Consider the following 18,458-nt stretch of genomic DNA (forward strand, 5'->3'; position numbering starts at 1 on the left):
GGGGTTTAGCATATTCACAGAATTGTGTAACCATCACAGTGATCAATTTTAGAACATTTCTTCACCATAAAGAAAAATAACTGTCCTCATTAACAGTCATTCTTTATTTTCCCCAGTGATACTCTTCCCCCACCCCTGAGCTTGGCAATGACTAATATATTTTCTGTCTCTGTAGTTTTGCCCATTCTATACAGTTCATAATAATGGAATCATACAGTATGTAATCTATTGTCACTTGCTTTTGTCATTTAGCATATTTATGAGGTCCATTATTGTAGTATATATCAATACGTATTTATTTTTATTTTCAACTAATAGTCCATTGTCTGAATATATCACATTTCATTTACCCTTTCATCAGTTGATGGATGCTTCATTGTTTCTATCTTATTTTTTGACATTGTGAATAATTTTTTTATGAACATTCACAACCCAGTTTTTGTATAGATATGTGTTTTTATTTCTCATAGGTATATTCCCAGGAATGGTATTATTGAGTCAAATGATAACTCTATCTTTTTTAAATTATTCATTTAAAGATTTATTTAATTTATTTGAAAAACGAAGTTATAGAGAGAAGTAGAGCCAGAGAGAGATCTTCCATCTACTGGTTCACTACCCAGATGACCACAATGGCCAGAGCTGAGCTGATCCAAAGCCAGGAGCTTCTTCCAGGTCTCCCACGCAGGTGCAGGAGCCAAAGACTTGGGCCATCCCCTACTGCCTTCCTAGGCCATAGCAGAGAGCTGGATCGGAAGTAGAGCAGCTGGGACTCGAACCTGCGCCCATATGGGGTGCAGGCACTGCAGGCCGGGGCTTTAATCTGCTGTGCTGCAGCACCGGCCCCAATAACTATATCTTTAATCTTTTAAAGAACTAGCAGATGATTTCTCAAAGTAGCCTGCACTCTTTTGTATTCTCTGTGTATTAAGGTTCCAATTTCTCTACATCCTTGCCAATACTTGCTGCTGCCCATTTTTATGATAACAGCTATCCTAGTTTGAATTAGTATCTCCTTGTGGTTTGGATTTTCATTTTTCTTTTCCATGTTGGCTAATGATGTTGAGCAATGTTTTATTATGCTCATTGATCATTTGTTTATCTGTCTGGAGAACCATCTGATTGAATCTTTCATCTTTTTTTTTAAATTGAGTTTATTATTTACTATTGTAAGAATTCTTTATACATCTTAGATATGTTTACTTTTAAAAAATTAGTTGTTTATTTTTAAAGCAGAGTGACAGAGTAAGATAGAGATTTTCCATCTGCTGATTCATTCTTCAGATGCCCACAATAGCCAGGGATGGGCCTGGCTGAAATCAGGGCCTAGGAACTCCACCTGAGTCTCCCTCAGGGCAGCAGAGACCCAGCTTCTCCTGCCATCACCTGCTACCTTACAGGGTGCACATTAGCTGAAGATTGGAATAGGGAGCAGAGCCAGGACCCAAACCCAGCCGCTCTGATACGGGATGTAGGTATAGGAAGTGATGTCTTAACTGCTGTGCCAAACACCTGTTCATGGAGGTTATTTGTTTTATCAGATGTATGATTTGCAAATATTTTCTCCCATCCTGCAGATTATCTTTTCACTCTAATAAGGGTAGACTTTGAAATATACAAATTTTACATTTTGATAAAGCTGCTCTTTTTTTTTTTTTTTGGTCACTTTTTTTCCCACCCATGTGGGAAAGCTAGTTGAGATTCCAGGCTCCTTTATCCTGATTCAGTTTCTTTTGTAGTCATCTGGGGACTGATTCAGTGGATGGGAGATCTCTCTATATCTCCCTCTCCCCCACTCTGCATTTCAGATGAATAAATAAGTAATTTTTAAAGAAATAATATTTTGCCTAAAACAAGGTCAGGAAGATTTACATTTCCCTTTGAGTTTTGTAGTGTTAGCTCTTACATTTAAGTATGAGTTCATTGTTGTGTATGACATGACAAAGGGACGAGGTTCATCCTTTTGCATTTGGATATCTAGTGTTAACCCAGAAGTTCTGATAGGTAGTATTTTCATTCTATTCAGTTCTAAGTAGCTTGTAATTTTTATTGTGAATATTTATTTGATATATGAATTCTCTACAGATTTAGCTTTTTCTCCCTCCTTTCCAGCTGACTTGTGATTTTCTAAAGTTGCATTTTTGTAGTCGATTTCTCAAATGTGCTTTGCTTACAGGTTGTGGTACCATATGATACTAAGTTTTTTAAATTTGAAGAAGATAACTTTATGGTCTTGCTATAATATGATCAATTGTTATTCTTGGTGGGTCTGTGAAAAATAAATATTAGTTGAGTATAATGTTTTATTTTTATATAAAGTTGAGAAATCAGATGTTTATGCCATCAGTATTTCTTTAAAAAATATTTATTTATGGGCCAGCACTATGGTACAGTGGGTTAAAGCCCTGGCCTAGAGCGCCGGCATCCCATATGGGCACCGGTTCTGGTTCCAGCTGCTCCACTTCCGATCCAGCTTTCTGCTATGGCCTGGGGAAGCAATAGAAGATGGCCTAAGTCCAAGCAGTAGAAGATGGGCTCCTGCATCCGCGTGGGAGACCCGGAAGAAGCTCCTGGCTCCTGGCTGGGATAGGCACAGCTCTGGCCGTTGAGGCCAATTGAGGAGTGAACCATCAGATGGAAGACCTCTCTCTCTCTCTCTCTCTCTCTGCCTCTCCTTTCTCTGTGTAACTCTTTGAAATAAATAAATCTTTTTAAAAAATATTTATTTATTTATTTATTTGAAAGTCAGAGAGGGGGGAGGGGGGAGAAGGAGGGTGCAAGTGAAAGAAAGAATATGAGAGAGATAATCTTCTGTCCACTGGTTTACTCACTAAATGTCCCCAACAGCTGGGGCTGAGCCAGGAGCCAGGAAATCCATCCTGGTCTCCCACATGGGTGGCAGGAATCTATGTACTTGAGCAGTCATTCTTCATCATCTAGGAGCATTAGCAGGAAGCTGAATCAGAAGTGTAGAATAGCTGAGATTCAAACCAGTTACTCCAGTGTGGGATGTGGGTGTCCCAAGTAGCTTAACCCACTGAGCCACAATGCCTGCCCTGTCATATATATTCCTAATTTTTTTGTAATCTACTTTATATGTATTAGAAGCTCCTACCATGGTGATGGATTTCTCTATTTATTCTTTCTAGTCCTGTTAATTTTTTTATGTTTAGTTTTAACTGTTATTATGGAAAAGTTTCCAGCATACATAAAAGGAAAGAAAGTGGTATAATCAACCCCTATCACTTAGCCATCTGTAACCATTATGGATATATGTGGCCAGTCTTATTTCCTGCTTTCTCTCTACCCTTGCTCTTGGGCCTTTCCTTGGGAATCCTGGGCATAACTATTATTATTTCTGGAGATTCAGTGCAGAACTCAAGTTGGCAATTTTGTTTCCTGAGCATTTTGAAGATAATATTCCAATATACTTTGGCTCTTATTGCTATTGAGAAATAAACAAGGAGTATAATTTTTGTTTCTATGTTGATGATTTAATTCTCTAAAGACTCTGTTTTTCCTTGGAATTCTACAGTTTTACTATGATATGACTTTTTAAAAGTATATCATAAGTAATTGAATAATAATAATTCCAAGTTACTAGATTTAAATTTCTTAACATTTTACTTCTAAATGGCAATTGGTGTTCTGTAAACAGTTAAGTACATATGGGAATTCTTACTATTTAAAAGGATCCTAAGGTGAATCTTTTTGAGACCAGAAGTGGTAATCTGCTTGCTTTATAACTTTCTTTTCAAGATCTTGTGTATATGTAAATAAGCACAGTACACTTTTATCTTTCTGTAGCACTGTTGGAAATAATTATGAAAAATGGAAGCACAGCTGGAAGTAGCCCTCATTGCCGAAAACCATCAGGTAGTGGTGATCAGAGCAAGCCTAACTGCACCAAGGACGGCACGTCTGGTGGTGGTGAAGGTGGCAAAGGCTACACCAAAGACCAAGTAGATGGAGTTCTCAGGTAGGAATAAATACAGTGTATATCTCAATTATAATTGAGATGAATGTAATTTTTTGAACTAAGAGTTTGAATCATAATTTCATAGAAAAATAGATATCTAGGGATTGAACTCTGGGTATAGCTAATACTTCGTAATTCTCTATAGAATCAATCTATGGAAGAACCCATCTTTTAAAGTGTAAGTCATAAAACTTCTTTCCAAAAATTTTAAAGAAAAAGTTATTTCATTCTTTTGATACAACTTACCTTAAATACTGATAGGGAAATAATTACCTTGCTTTATTTATATGTAATTAGGAGAATTTTATGGGAGAAAATTGAGTGTAATAGCAACAACATCTCCACTGTTAGGTTTATATTAATTAAGGAGAGGGTTTTTTTCTATTTATATCCTATTTTCAAGGCTATGTCTGTATATGCAAACAACACAATTTCCTCTCCTTTGATGTTTTTCTTACTCTGGTTATTCTAATTTTTTTTTAAGATTTATTTATTTGAAAGTCAGAGTTACACAGAGAGAGAAATAGAGACAGAGAGAGAGAGAGCTCCTCCATTCGCTGGTCCACTCCCCAACTGGCCGCAACAGCCAGAGCTGTGCCAATCCAAAGCCAGGAGCCTCTTCCGGGTCTCCCACGCAGGTGCAGGGGCACAAGGACTTGGCCCATCTTCTTTTTTTTTTTTTTTTAATTTTATTTATTTGGAAGACAGAGTTACAGAGAGAAGCAGAGACAGAGAGAAAAGTCTTCCATCCACTGGTTCACTCCCCAAATGGCTGCAATAGCCGAGCTGCGCCAACCCGAAGCCAGGAGCCAGGAGCTTCTTCTGGGTCTCCCACATAGGTGCAGGGGCCCAAGCACTTGGGCCATCTTCTACTGCTTTCCCAGGCCATAGCAGAGAGCTGGATCAGAAGAGGAGCAGCCCGGACTAGAACCGGCGCCCATATGGGATGCTGGCTCTGCAGGAGGTGGCTTAACCAGCTATACCACAGCACCAACCCTTATTCTATTTCTTGGTCTAGTTTTAATTCCTGATACACTTCTACGTAAGGTAGAAGAATTAGGTAGAATTGAAAAATCATGATCTGGGTTTTAGGGATCTGGCTTTAGTAATTCTATAGATAAGAAAAAATTTTCCAGAAATAAAATGATTCTTTGACTATGAAACACTAGCGAAAAAGACTTTTTCATCCTGATAAGGAAGCTGTAAATGATATTGCCCTCCTTAGAGAAGGTAAAATTTAAAGATTAAGAACTCTGAAAGGTGATTAATGAGATAATTCTTAGGGAGGATAATTTTATAGCAAAGTCAAGTCACTCGAGAAGAATGAGGTGGGCCTTATGGTGCATCTGGTTAAAGTTTCTCTTTGGATACCTGCATCCCATGTTGGAGCGCTCGGTCTAATCACTACTACTCCATGCTTCCTGCTGATGCACCTGGGAGACATCAGGTGATGACCCAAGTACTTGGGTTCCTGCATTCCTGCACCCACGTGGGAAACTGGGATGAAACTCCTGGCTCCTGGCTTCAGCCTGGCTCAGTCCTGGCTGTTGGGGCCATTTAGGGGGTAAACCAGTGGATGGAAGACTTCTTTCTCTCTGCCTCTGCATGTCCCTCTCTGTAACTCTGTCTTCCGTGTGAATAAATAAATTATATATATATACATATATATGTAAAGTTTTAGAAAATAGGAATCCCCTATGTCTGATGTTATTATGCTTTTTTTTTTTTAATCTTTATTTCCCCATTTCCTCTATGCTAACCGTAAATGAAAAAGAGTGGTCCAAAGTGGTGTGGTAGATATAAGGAAGGAAGGAACAGCAATACTATCTCTTTGTTTTAGTATTGTGTGTGTGTTTGTATGTGTGTGTATGTGTTTCTCCAATGCCTGGAGGATCTGGCTTTAGGCAGGGAGACATCCTGAGCATGGAACAATGAAAGGTGGTAGTGAGCATGGATAGTACCTTATATGTAATCAGGGTTGGACAGATGGAGACCTAAAATATTGAGTGGATTTCTGTCTGCTGGCTTCTATTTTTTCTGTGAAATTGGAGATGGAATTGTTTTCTGAGAGAAGAAAAGAGATAAAGTTGAAAGCTTAAGGAGAGTGTTGAAAGTATGTGATATTTGCACAGGGGAAAAGCAAACAGAATGGAAAAATTACTGATTTAGCATTGAGAACTAACTCAGCCACAGCTGAAATTCTGAATTCTTTATGGATAGAGCAGTTACCAGAATATACTTGTAATAAAGATTGATTCTGTGGTCAATAATTTTATTATATCCTTTTTATTAAGTAAATGTAATTTATTTTCCTTTGAGGACTAAATATGATTGGGGCATTCTTAAAGAATCCCTTAGTTTTTCAAAATACATAGGTCATTACCTTACATAAGAGTTGCTTAGCTGAATCATGTAGCATAACTTGTTAGTTATGTTAGCCTTTACAACTCTTGGTTTAGAAAAGGCAGAAATCATCAGCAAACACTTATGTGCTGTATGTTTTTGTATTTTGTTTTATCTATACACAGGGGACTTTGCTGAAGAAAGCCATATTATTTTGTTGGTTAGCACGATTATGCAAACAAGTTGCTCAGTGACAATTTGGCTCAATGGGGAGAAGTCATGCAATAGTATTGCATCCATTGCATAAGTAAGAGCTAGCTTACAGTAAGACTAAAGAAAGAGTGTGTATTTTGCTAACTAATATTCTGTGAAACTAAGTACTATTGTCTTGAGGTGAAACACATAAAAAAATAATTGACAAGAGGTTGTCAGTGATGTATTTAAATCTTTTAATCTACTACTGAAAAAAGCACCATCTTCTAGTTAAAAATGTAAGTGATCAGTGTCTTGTCTGAGCTATCGTATTTATCCATTAGGAACACTTCTGTGTAATTGTTAAGTTGTTTGTATTATAGGAATTTTAATTTAAGATCTGATTTATGTTCCAGGTCTTTAAATGAAAAAAAAATTTTGTTACACTTGTGTAAGATAATCGTATGTCTCAATAATAAATATTCCATTAAATACCAATTAAATTTGAACTATTTAAATAATCAGGTATAGCACATGAAAAGAGAATTGAAAGAGGACCTTCCTCTCCTACCCACTATGTTTTCATGCAAATAAAAGAAGATATAGAGATTAGAAGCAGACAGACTTTTCCATTGCTGAGCACCTGGGAAAAGCATAGGAAGATGGCTTCAGTGCTTGGGCCCCTGTACTCACATGGGAGACCCAGAAGAAGCTTCTGGCTCCTGGCTTCCGTGTGGCCCAGCCCTGGCCATTGTGGCCATTTGGGTGGTGAAACAGAAGATGGAAGATCTTTTTCTTTGTCTCTCCTTCTCTCTCTGTAAGTCTGCCTATAAAATAAATAAAATAAGTCTTTAAAAAAGATGCTTCATCTGGATGGTTCTCAACAGAGATGCTATTTTTAGAAAAGAAGATTTATTTACTTATTTGAAAGGTAGAATTACAGGAGAGGGAGGGGGAGATATAGCACATGCAAGAGAGATATCTTCCATCAGCTGCTGGTTCACTCTCCAAATGGCTGCAATGGCTGTTGAGGCTGGGCCAGGCCAAAGCCAGGAGCCAGGAACTTCTTCTGGGCTCCTACGTGGATAGCAGGGGCACAAGTACTTGGGCCGTCTTCTGCTGCTTTCCCAGGCGCATTAGCAAGGAGCTGCATGGAAGTGGAGCAGCTGGGCCCCAAACCAGTGCCCAAATGGGAAACTTGGGTCACAGGTGGCAGCTTAACCTGTTGTGCCACAACACCAGCCCCTCTAGGTAGCTTTAAAAAAAGTTTGTACTGAGGCCGGCGCTGTGGCTCAGTAGGTTAATCCTCCACCTGAGGCACCAGCATCCCATATGGGCGCCGATTCTAGTCCCAGCTGCTCCTCTTCCAATTCAGCTCTCTGCTATGGCCTGGGAGAGCAGTAGAAGATGGCCCAAGTCCTTGGGCCCCTGCACCTACGTGGGAGACCCGGAAGACGCCCTGGCTCCAGGCTTCAGATCGGCGCAGCTCAGGCCATTGCAGCCATTTGGGGAGTGAACCAATGGAAGGAAGACCTTTCTCTCTGTCTCTCCCTCTCACTGTCTGTAGCTCTACCTCTCAAATAAAATAAATAAAATATTTTTAAAAAAAATTTTAAAAATATAATTAAAAAAAGTTTGTATTTATTTTATTTGAAAGAAAGAGAACAGAGAACTGTCTCTCATCTGCTGATTCACTTCCCAAATGCCCGGAAGCCAGGAAGTCAATCTTGATCTGCTTGGGTGGTAGGGACCAAACCACTTGAACTGTCCTCCAGGGTGCCCATTACCAAGGAAGCTGGAATAAGGCGCAGAGTCAGGACACAGCCCAGGCACGTTAGTCTGGGGTGCAGATGTCGTCACTGCTGTGCCAGATGCCCTCCCCTGGCTAGGAATGTTTTAAATGCTTTTTTCACCGCTGGAGCATCTGAAACAGTGCCCAGAAAGAAGACGCTCAGTAAATTGAAGAAAGAAATCCTGGTTTCCATCTATCACTTGGTAATGTGATTTTAGACAGTTTTTTTAAACACTCAAAGGCTTGGTTTCCTCATTGGTTAAGTAGGAATAATATCTAAATAATATCTACCTAATGAAGAGTAAACAAGATACTTCGTTTAAAATGATCAGCATAGTACAGTTCTATACTCCTGAATGTAGAATCACGAGAACCAGATGGAGTTTAGAATTCAGAATGCTTCATAGTTTATTTATTTTCATTTATTTGACATTCAGAGAAACTGAGACAGATCTTCATCTACTGGTTTACTCCCTACATGCCTGAAACAACCAAGGGCTTTGCCATGCCAAAGCCAGACACCCAGAACTTCATTCAGGTCTCCCACAAGGATGGCAGGGACTTGAGTACTTGAGCCATCACCCCTGTCTCCCAGCATGCACGTTCTCAGGAGGCTGCATCAGAGCAGAATACCCAAGTCTCACGCCAGGCACTGTGATAGGGGCTGCAGGCATCCCAAGCAGTGACTGCGACACCAGACTCTTGCCCCTTAATTTTTCGTTTCTTTATTTATGTATTTAAAATGCCTCATACTTTAGGTATTAGAACATATTATACATTTTATAACCTCTTAGCAGGGTTTGGTGCAGCAGCCCATAACTATAATAGTGGAATTTCTGCAGCAAAACGTACAAAAAAACTGATATGGGAGAAATGAAGACTGTGGTAGCTTCACGTTTGTTCAGGTCAAATTTTGCCTCTAAAAGAGTTCAAGACGGATTTCTTTCAGATGCGCTAGTTATAGAATAATTTATGAGCTATGGATATTGAATCACAGACACAGGGTGTGGACTTGTGCCTAGCACACTGGAGTTCTATAAATGTGCCTTCCCCTCTTTTTTCTTATCATGTAGTTTCTAAACATACCTAGGAGAGTGAGTCTTTACAAAGGCAGGTATTGTTCTCTGTTTTACTGATGTATCTCAAGTGCCTAGAACATTGGGCATAGTTAGGGTTCAGTGAACATTACTAACTAAAGGAAATGTCCTATTTTTTAAATAAAATTGTCTTTGTGTCAATATTTTTAAAATTAAAATAAAAAAATCTAGAAATAATTATTACTAGAAAGGCTCATTTAATGTCTTTGTTGATGTAATCATAAAAACATTTCTGTAAGCTTACATGATGCCTCTCTTTTTTTCCCTACAACTCATACGAGTGATGAATGCTTTCATCATAAAAGGAGTGCTAAGATTCATTCACTCCAAAAATATTACTAGAAACCTATTATAGATCAAGCACTGTGACAGCTAATAGTAAAAACAAAGTCAGTCTCTCTCTCTCTCTCTCAGACTTTTGTCAGTCTTTGCGTTTCCTTTCTGCCAGTGACCATTTATACCTTCAGTCATTTTATCTGTTACCCACCTGTGTCATCAAGTCACCTGTTCCCAGAAGACATCTAAATCAGAAGTACTCTGGAAAATGTTGACAATGTACCACCGCTTTTGTGAAGCCAAATTAATAGGTGATACAAGAATGGTGACATTGAAAAGTACTGAATGTTCTCTGCTGCATTCAGAGTATTCTTTTCCATTCCTAGTACTTTGAAGATTCCAGGCTTCAATCTCTATTAACTTTACAGTATAAACCATAGAAGGAACCTTTAAGAGTGTGTTCATAAAAAATTAGATACAGCAGACATTTTTCAGTGTCATGTTATATTTTATTATGAGATTTTTTACCTTTTTGGAGAGTAATACCTGTAAATTCTCTTTAGCATAAATGGGCTGCAGTAACTTAGATTGACATTTAAGTCACAGGCTGTTGCAGTTGTGTTATATGTTCTAAACAGTTGTTTTGGTACTTGCTTAGATCTGTAGTATTCCAGAGTTTTTGGTATATCATGCATATTTATTCTTAAATGTGACAAACTTTTGAGGAGTTTTAGCATTTTTTAATGCACATAAGAGTACTGTAAAGTTGTTCTTTCCCTTTCATTGGAGTTATACTCTGTCCTTCATCTGTTGTGGACTTTGCATCACTTCTCTGTGGTTGTAGTAAATTGTACCAAGGACAGTCTCATGGGCTCCTCTCCTTAGACTGGGAAAAGATTGGAGGAATGATCCATGGCCCAAAAAGAAAATGGACAGACTTACCCTTAAAGGGATAAGCTGTTACTAGATTTGAGAAAATAGTCCAGATAATTTTTATACTATTCTAGTAAATTAATAATTAGACATATTACGTGATGATTTTCCTGGAAATTTACATTATAATGCATTCTTTTATTTACAGTATAAACAAATGTAAAAATTACTATGAAGTACTTGGAGTTACGAAAGATGCTGGTGATGAAGATTTGAAAAAAGCTTATAGAAAACTTGCCTTGAAATTTCATCCAGACAAAAACCATGCACCTGGAGCAACGGATGCCTTTAAAAGTAAAGTAAAATCTTTTAAAGTGATGTTTCTAAACTCTTTTAGAATTTACTGTGTTTAAGCATATTCTTTTTTTTTTCCCAAGATTTATTTATTTGGAACTCATAGTAACAGAGAGAGAAGGAGAGACAAGAGAGAGAGCGAGAGATATCTTCCATTTGCTGGTTCTCTCCCCAGATAGTTAAAATGGCTGGATCTGGGCGAGGCCAAAGCCAGGAGCTAGGAGCTTCTTCCAGGTCTCCCATGGGTGTCAGGGGCCCAGACACTTGGGCCATCTTCTGCTGCCTTTGCCAGGCCACTAGCAGGCCTGATTGGAAGTGGATTAGCCGGTGGCTTTACCATATGGGATGCCGGTATCATGGGTGGCAGCTTTACTCACTATGCCTCAATGCCTGCCCCTAAATTCTGCTTTTGGACTGGAACATTTAGAAACCAGCATTAGGCCGGCGCCGCGGCTCACTGGGCTAATCCTCCGCCTTGCAGCGCCGGCACACCAGGTTCTAGTCCCGGTCGGGGTGCCGGATTCTGTCACGGTTGCCCCTCTTCCAGGCCAGCTCTCTGCTATGGTCCGGGAGTGCAGTGGAGGATGGCCCAAGTCCTTGGGCCCTGCACCCTATGGGAGACCAGGAGAAGTACCTGGCTCCTGCCATCGGATCAGCGCGGTGCGCCGGCCGCAGCGTGCCGGCCACGGCGGGCATTGGAGGGTGAACCAACGGCAAAGGAAGACCTTTCTCTCTGTCTCTCTCACTGTGCACTCTGCCTGTCAAAAAAAAAAAAAAAAAAGAAAGAAAGAAAGAAAGAAAGAAAGAAAGAAAGAAAGAAACCAGCATTAACAGCAAAACTCCTTAAGTCTTTATTATTAACTTGTTATACGCAGAGCCAAACAGTTGCAGCAAAGGTGACATGCCAGCTTTGACCCAGTCCTAAGTAACTTTTCTAGGTACCCATACATGCATTGTAGTTTATGATAAGTAGGGTGATGATTTTACATGCACAGCTAGTGTATTTTGTCATCTGGTTTTAAAGGAACTTAAAGCCAAGTAGAGTTTTTGTGACTTTTTAAGACACTAGAGACCTTCTAGAATTGGGATATTAGAATAGCTATCTCCACAGTGTTTTTATGTTTTTATTAAACCTAGTCAGTTTTTTAGTTCTTTATATATAGTCATAACTAATGTGATTTTTTTGAAAAAAATTACTATCTTTCCTTTTGTCTGCTATTCATTTTTATTTTTTCTCAACATTCTTCTATTTTTTTGCCAGTTTAATAAATAAATGTCAGAGAACTGATTTTCTTTGTTCATGTTTTGTTATATGCCACTTATTTGTAATAGTTAACATTTCTATTTGTAGTAAAATGCTTAAACTGGTAGTTTGTTCTTGTGGATTTGGTATTCATAGGACCAGTATTAAATGTTTATAGTAAAATGCTGAGATTAAGAGATGGGAGTATTGATTTTTTAAATATTCTGAAAAGATACATGACTCAGTTATTCTTTCATAAAAATAGTGTTAAAATTGTTTTTAAAACAATTTTATTTCTAGAAGAAAGTCACCAAAGAAAATACATTTGGAATTTATTAATATATTGCAGTAAAAGCAGCTGTCAAAGAGGTGCTGGTGAAAGTAAAATATTACTCCAACAGTAACAGTGTTTTTAATTGTTTTCTTAAATTAAAAATGGCATCTTGAAAATACAAAAAAAAAGTTACTTTATTCAAAAACACTAGCTTACAAAACACATTTCTGTAAGTTATTACCTGAAGAATGTATCCAGAAAACAGTGCAATTATTTTCTGTCTTCCAAATGATACCTTCCTTCATGAAGCAAAAATAACAGATAACAGCACTTAGCTTAATTTCTAATTCAGTGTACAAAAGTTGAACATTTCTGATAGGTTTTCAAGTAGAATTAATATCTGTTTAATTTGTTTTGTTGCTGGAGCCTAATTTCTTTGTGTCTGTGTGTGCACCAACTTTTTATTTGTTCATTTCTTGAAATATTTTAAATATTCCTCTATGACATCCTTGGCTAGCGACTCTTTTTTTTTTATTTAATTTAATTTTTTTGATAGAGTGGACAGTGAGAGAGAAAGAGACAGAGAGAAAGGTCTTCCTTTTGCTGTTGATTCATCCTCCAATGGCCACCAAGGCCGGCGTGCTGTGGCCAGCGCATCACACTGATCCAAAGCCAGGAGCCAGGTGCTTCTCCTGGTCTCCCATGGGGTGCAGGGCCCAAGCACTTGGACCATCCTCCACTGCACTCCCGGGCCACAGCAGAGAGCTGGCCTGGAAGAGGGGCAACCTGGACAGAATCTGGCGCCCCGACCGGGACTAGAACCCGGTGTGCCGGTGCTGCAGGCGGAGGATTAGCCTATTGAGCCGCGGCACCGGCCAGTCCTTAACTTCTGCACAGCTACAACAAGTCACTGTAGAGGATTTCTCCTCTCGGTCAGTTATACAGAGGCCTGCCATTCCCCAAGTCTCTTGTCATCAACCTTAATGGGTTGATTCGGTGTTCAGTACAAAGGGCCTCCACCAACTTGACATACATAGGCTCATCACAGATGCAAGCACACAAACATGGGCTTGGTGCTTGCCTAGAGCTCTGGCAGCTTCATGAATTCCACGTGCTGGAGCATGTGGACGAGGTCGGTCTTCAGTACCTCTTGTAAAGCAGTATTAACGTCCATTACACTTCCAGCAGCAATGCCTTCCTCAGCCATGGCAGTGGGTTATGGGTGAAGCCAAATCTTGTGTGCATCCGGGCCTCTGCCTCCCCATGACTCGGTGGTGGCAGGGAAAGAGTGGGGCCTAATTTCTACAAGGAATTTTAAATGCCCATAAATACAAAATGTTTTTCACATATGCAGTCACAGGTTACCAGGGAAAGTTAACTGAAATCTTTTATTAGGCCTTGTTTCACCAAAAGTTAAAAGTTCCTACTATGAGTTAAAAGCTCCCTCGCCCCCTCTCCCACCGTGGGGAAGCTTGCTGTAGAGAAGGAGAACCCCATCGGCCAATGCCCAGATTTTCTAGGGAAGACAAAATGTGGGGTTCAGTTTGTTGGTGAAGTGAGAAATAGCTCCTCATCTTTGCACTCTGCTCTGGGAACAGGCCAGGGGAAAATGGGTTTATATCCACATTCATTGTATGTAGTTCTTCTACAGAATCTCTATCTTGAAATCTTAATATTTTTGCCATAGCCCTTAACTTCTACACAACTGCAACCAACCATTTTATGGGGTTTCTCCTCTTGGTCAGTTTTACAGAGGCCTGTAAATATCTTGTATCTTAAAATTTTTGGTATTATAAAAATTTTTTTAAAAAATTTTGGGCATGAGTTATATGCATGTTTGTGATCTGCTTAGATGATTTCAGTATTCTTCATTATTGTGAAGAATGTTAAACTACTTTCTTCCACTTCTCTATTGTTGTTACGTTAGCATTATTGCCTTGGAATAGCACTAGGTGTATATACCTGTATTTCTACACCACTTTGAAGACATGAGCTACATAATTGTCACACTAGGAAGCCAGCCAGACCCTTAAAGGTGGTTGCATTTTGCTATGGTACAATGCTGTGCTCCGCAAAACTAGAATCCTAGTGCTTACCAACATGCTGGGAGGTGATTTATCTCTAGGGGTGAAGCTCAGATTATCCCATATCTAAGAGTTTATCTGTAAATTAGAATGCCAATTCATTAGTCCCTAAGAGGATCAGAATACAGGAAATTGGTTGATGAATCAATTTTAAACTGGGTAGAAACTGCATGGAAAACCCAACTTGTAATCCACAGATACTTTGTTAATTCAAAAATATTGTAGCTAATGTCAGCATATAGAAATGGCAAGTTTCATTCCTTTAGCACTCAGAATCTTTTTATTACCTTCTGAATCATCTTATTTTTAACCAGTAGATTTTAATTTCTCTTTTTGGAATACTAAGCTATTTATCTACAAGCCAAGACAGTATTTTTTATATAAAAAGTTAAAGTATAGATAAATTAATTGTTATATACTTACTGAACATTTTTAACAGAAAATGGAAACCACTTGCTTTTTGTTTTCTCCAGGAATAGAAAAAGTAGAGATAATTGATTTAGGGTATTAAATTAGAGATGTTTTCATTTGTATGTTTTGTAAAGGTTTAAAAATAAATGATTGCTCTTAAGGAGAGTGGCTGTTTTGTCTTTCCAGCTAGGATTGTAAGTTTCCCAAAGCAGGGAATATTTTATTTACATTTAGAGTGACTTGTACAAACTGTGTAAACACAATTTTAAGAAAAATAATCCGATGACATAGATCCCCTTCCTTCTCTATGACATTGATGTCTACATAATCTTTAAAGAGTCCCATGGATTTCAGAGACTGTTTGAGTAATAACAGTGCATATTTAAATATACATGAATGTAATAACAGGAAGGTATAGCTGTGTATTTGTTTGCTTGCTAAATAATAATCAATCAAGTGCTACTGCTTGTGTTAGGCTTGGTGATTCAATATTAGCAACTGGAATTTATCCCTGAGAACAAAGAAGTTAAACCTACCCTTTGGGCTAGTTTTTATAGAGAAATATATAGTGAGAAAATATGAGATACCCTTTTCCTCAAAGAATTTATGATTCATAAAGGGAATACAAGTCTCACACAGGACATTTGTAATATGGTATTCCAAACATTTGATGGGCATTTTATACTTTTCCATTATTGTTTGCTTGTTTAATTCTTTTAAAAGTCTTGTGAAGTAGTCAAGGGACAAGTATCATCCTAATTTTACGATACAAAAATTGAGACTCAGAGAGATTGATTTACCCAGGATTTCCCAGAGGACTGACAATAATTAAATACCAAAACAGAACACAGAAAAAATCAGAAAGATGAAGTAGCATTACGATGAGAGTAATTGGGGATGCCTTCATATAATAGGTGCAAATTAAGAGTTTTCTCAAGAGATGAATATGATATAAGAAGAAGGAGGATGGCAAAAACTTGAAAATGAGAGTGAGGCAGGTGATTTAAAAGTCAGTGAAGACTTCTACTTTCAGGCAGCTCAAATAAAGACACTTTTCTCTGTTTTTCCTACCAAGTAAATCTGAAAATGCTGAACATTATATATAAAACAAATAAACATGGGAAGGCTCTGAAAGATGGAAAAAATTAGAAAAGGCCGTGAGTTGCTTGGTTTTTGTATTTTTGTTTTTTGACTCATACATGTCAGATTGGGTGCTGGAGGAAAAGGCAACCACAAAGCACCAGTGGGCATAGACAGAAAAGCCTCAAGAAAAACCTGGTGCCTCTAGCCACATGACTGGGAAAGGAACAGCCTAAAAATAATGGGAAAATGATAGCCACTCTACTAAAGCCAAGTGACTGTAGAGAAAACTTGCCCCACCCCAGCCCATGTCAGCAAAGGCTGAGTTGGAGGGCTAGACTACCACGTTCTCCGTGCTATAATGAGATGTTCTAACCTCTCTTCTGTGAGTAGGGAGCTTGGATCTTCATTCATGCCTGGTGGTAAGAAAGGGTCTCTCCTGTCTTCTCCTCCTACTCTTCCTCGTGGTGTTAGTGGGGCTCACAGGGGAGCCTGGGCTTCCATCTTCATCTGGTAGTAAGAAGGCAGCCATTCTCTGATCCTCTGAAGTGATGTCAAAGGGGGCCCAGAAGAGAGTTAGGACTTTCACTACCATTCATAGGTAACACACTCCAGTTTTCTCAGTATCAGTGAGTCACATGGTGAATGGTTCCAAGGCATCCCTTGTCCTCCTTGCCAGAAACACTGAAGTGGTGACCTGATAAGGAGTGGGAACTCTAGCTCCACCCAGCAGTAGTGGGAACCCTCCCTCCATTGGTGTCATCAGAGGCCCAAGGAGGAGCTCTGGACAACTGTTCCCGCCTGGGAGTGATGAGGTGCCGTACCCCCAACTCTGCTGGAGTGGTGCTAGAGGAGGACAGTTAAAACCTGGAGCCTCATAGGATAGTGAACAAAATGACCAGGCTTCGTTTGAGAGTCAATTGGCCTTCCCAGAACTAGGAAAACCTTAAGCTAAGTAAGAAAGTTGATCATAGATGCTCAGTGAATATGACAGAGAAGTTAGAATTGCCTATCAGATTTTATTTTAAAGATATATTTTATTTATTTGAAAGGCAAAGTTAGAGAGGGAGAGAGAGGGAGAAATCTAATGTCTGCTGGTTCACTACCCAGATGGCTATAGTGTCCTAAAGCCAGGAGCCAGGAACTCCATCCACATCTTCTACCTGGGTAGAAACATATGGGCCGTCATCCACTGCTTTCCCAGATGGGTTAGCAGGGAACTGGAACAGAAGTGACAGCCAGGATTTGAACCAGCTCATATGGGATGCCAGCATCAGAGGTGGCAGCTTTACCTGCCATACCACAACACTAGCCCCTGTTTATTTATTTTAAAGGCAAAATGACAGAGAGAGATGGAGGGATTGAGTTCTTTCATCTGCTGTGTTACTTCTCGTGCCTAGGCCAAAGCCAGGAGCCAGGAACTTCATCCGGGCCTCACATGTGGGTAATGAGAACCCAAGTCCTTGGCCTATCGTCCATTGGCTCCCAGGCTCTGTTTCAGGATGCTGGATCACAAGCACCATGTGGCTGGGACTCAAACTGAATGAACACTCTGCTAAGGGATGCAGGCATCCCAGGCAGTGGCTTAATCCTCTGTGCCACAGTTGTTCCCTGGCAAGATTTAAAAAAAAAAAAAAAATTATTTATTTGAGAGGTAGAGTTACGGACAAAGGAGAGAGAGAGAGAGAGACACACACACACACACACACACACATAGAGAAAGGTCTTCCATCTGCTGATTCACTCCCCCAAATGGCAGCAACAGCCGTTGCTAGGCTGATCCAAAGCCAGGAGCCAGGAGCTTCTTCCAAGTCTCCCAAGTGGGTTCAGGGCCCAGTCACTTGGGCCATTGCTGCCCCAGTCGTAACAGAGAACTGGATCATAAGAGGAGCAGCCAGGACACAAACTGGCACCCATATGGGATGCCAGCACCACAGGTGGAGGTTTAACCTGCTGTGTGTGCCACAGTGCTGGTCCTCCTGGCAAGATTTTAAAGTGACCATCATATAAGTGTTTCAAGGAACAATTACAAACATTCTTGAAACAAAGAATCTCAGCAAAGAAATAGAAATCAAAAAAATAAAAGTTATAAAGAACAAAATGGAAATTTTACAACTAAAAAATACAAAGCTGAAATAAAACTATCAATAATGGAATAAACTGGATGTAAGACAGAGGAAAGACTTGGTGAGCTAGAAAATAGAAAAATAGGGTCCGGCACTGTGGCGTAGCATGTAAAGCCGCCACCTGCAGTGCCAGCATCCCATATGGGTGCCAGTTCTAGTCCCAGCTGCTCCACTTCTGATCCAGCTCTCTGCTATGGCCTGGGAAAGCAGTAGAAGATGGCCCAAGTCCTTGGGTCCCTGCAGCCACGTGGGAGACCAGGAAGAAGCTCCTGGCTCCTGGCTTTAGATCAGCGCAGTTCCAGCCAGTGTGGCCAATTTGGGAGTGAACCAACAG

General features: G+C 39.6%; 1 protein-coding gene across 2 annotated transcripts in view; it reads left to right on the plus strand.

Annotated features, from left to right (window-relative positions):
* Positions 1 to 18,458, plus strand: part of DNAJB14 (DnaJ heat shock protein family (Hsp40) member B14) — a 53,262-nt gene that overhangs the window by 18,849 nt on the left and 15,955 nt on the right. The window contains exons 2-3 of one of the 2 annotated variants that reach the window (XM_002716953.5): positions 3,808 to 3,979; positions 10,761 to 10,906. In XM_002716953.5, coding sequence (XP_002716999.2) covers positions 3,808 to 3,979; positions 10,761 to 10,906 — 318 coding nt within the window. The remainder of the gene's footprint in view (positions 1 to 3,807; positions 3,980 to 10,760; positions 10,907 to 18,458) is intronic. The other variant, XM_008267567.4, reaches the window with a different exon arrangement.

The sequence above is a fragment of the Oryctolagus cuniculus genome, chromosome 8 (assembly GCF_964237555.1).
Source record: "Oryctolagus cuniculus chromosome 8, mOryCun1.1, whole genome shotgun sequence".
Classification (NCBI taxonomy): Eukaryota; Metazoa; Chordata; class Mammalia; order Lagomorpha; family Leporidae; genus Oryctolagus; species Oryctolagus cuniculus.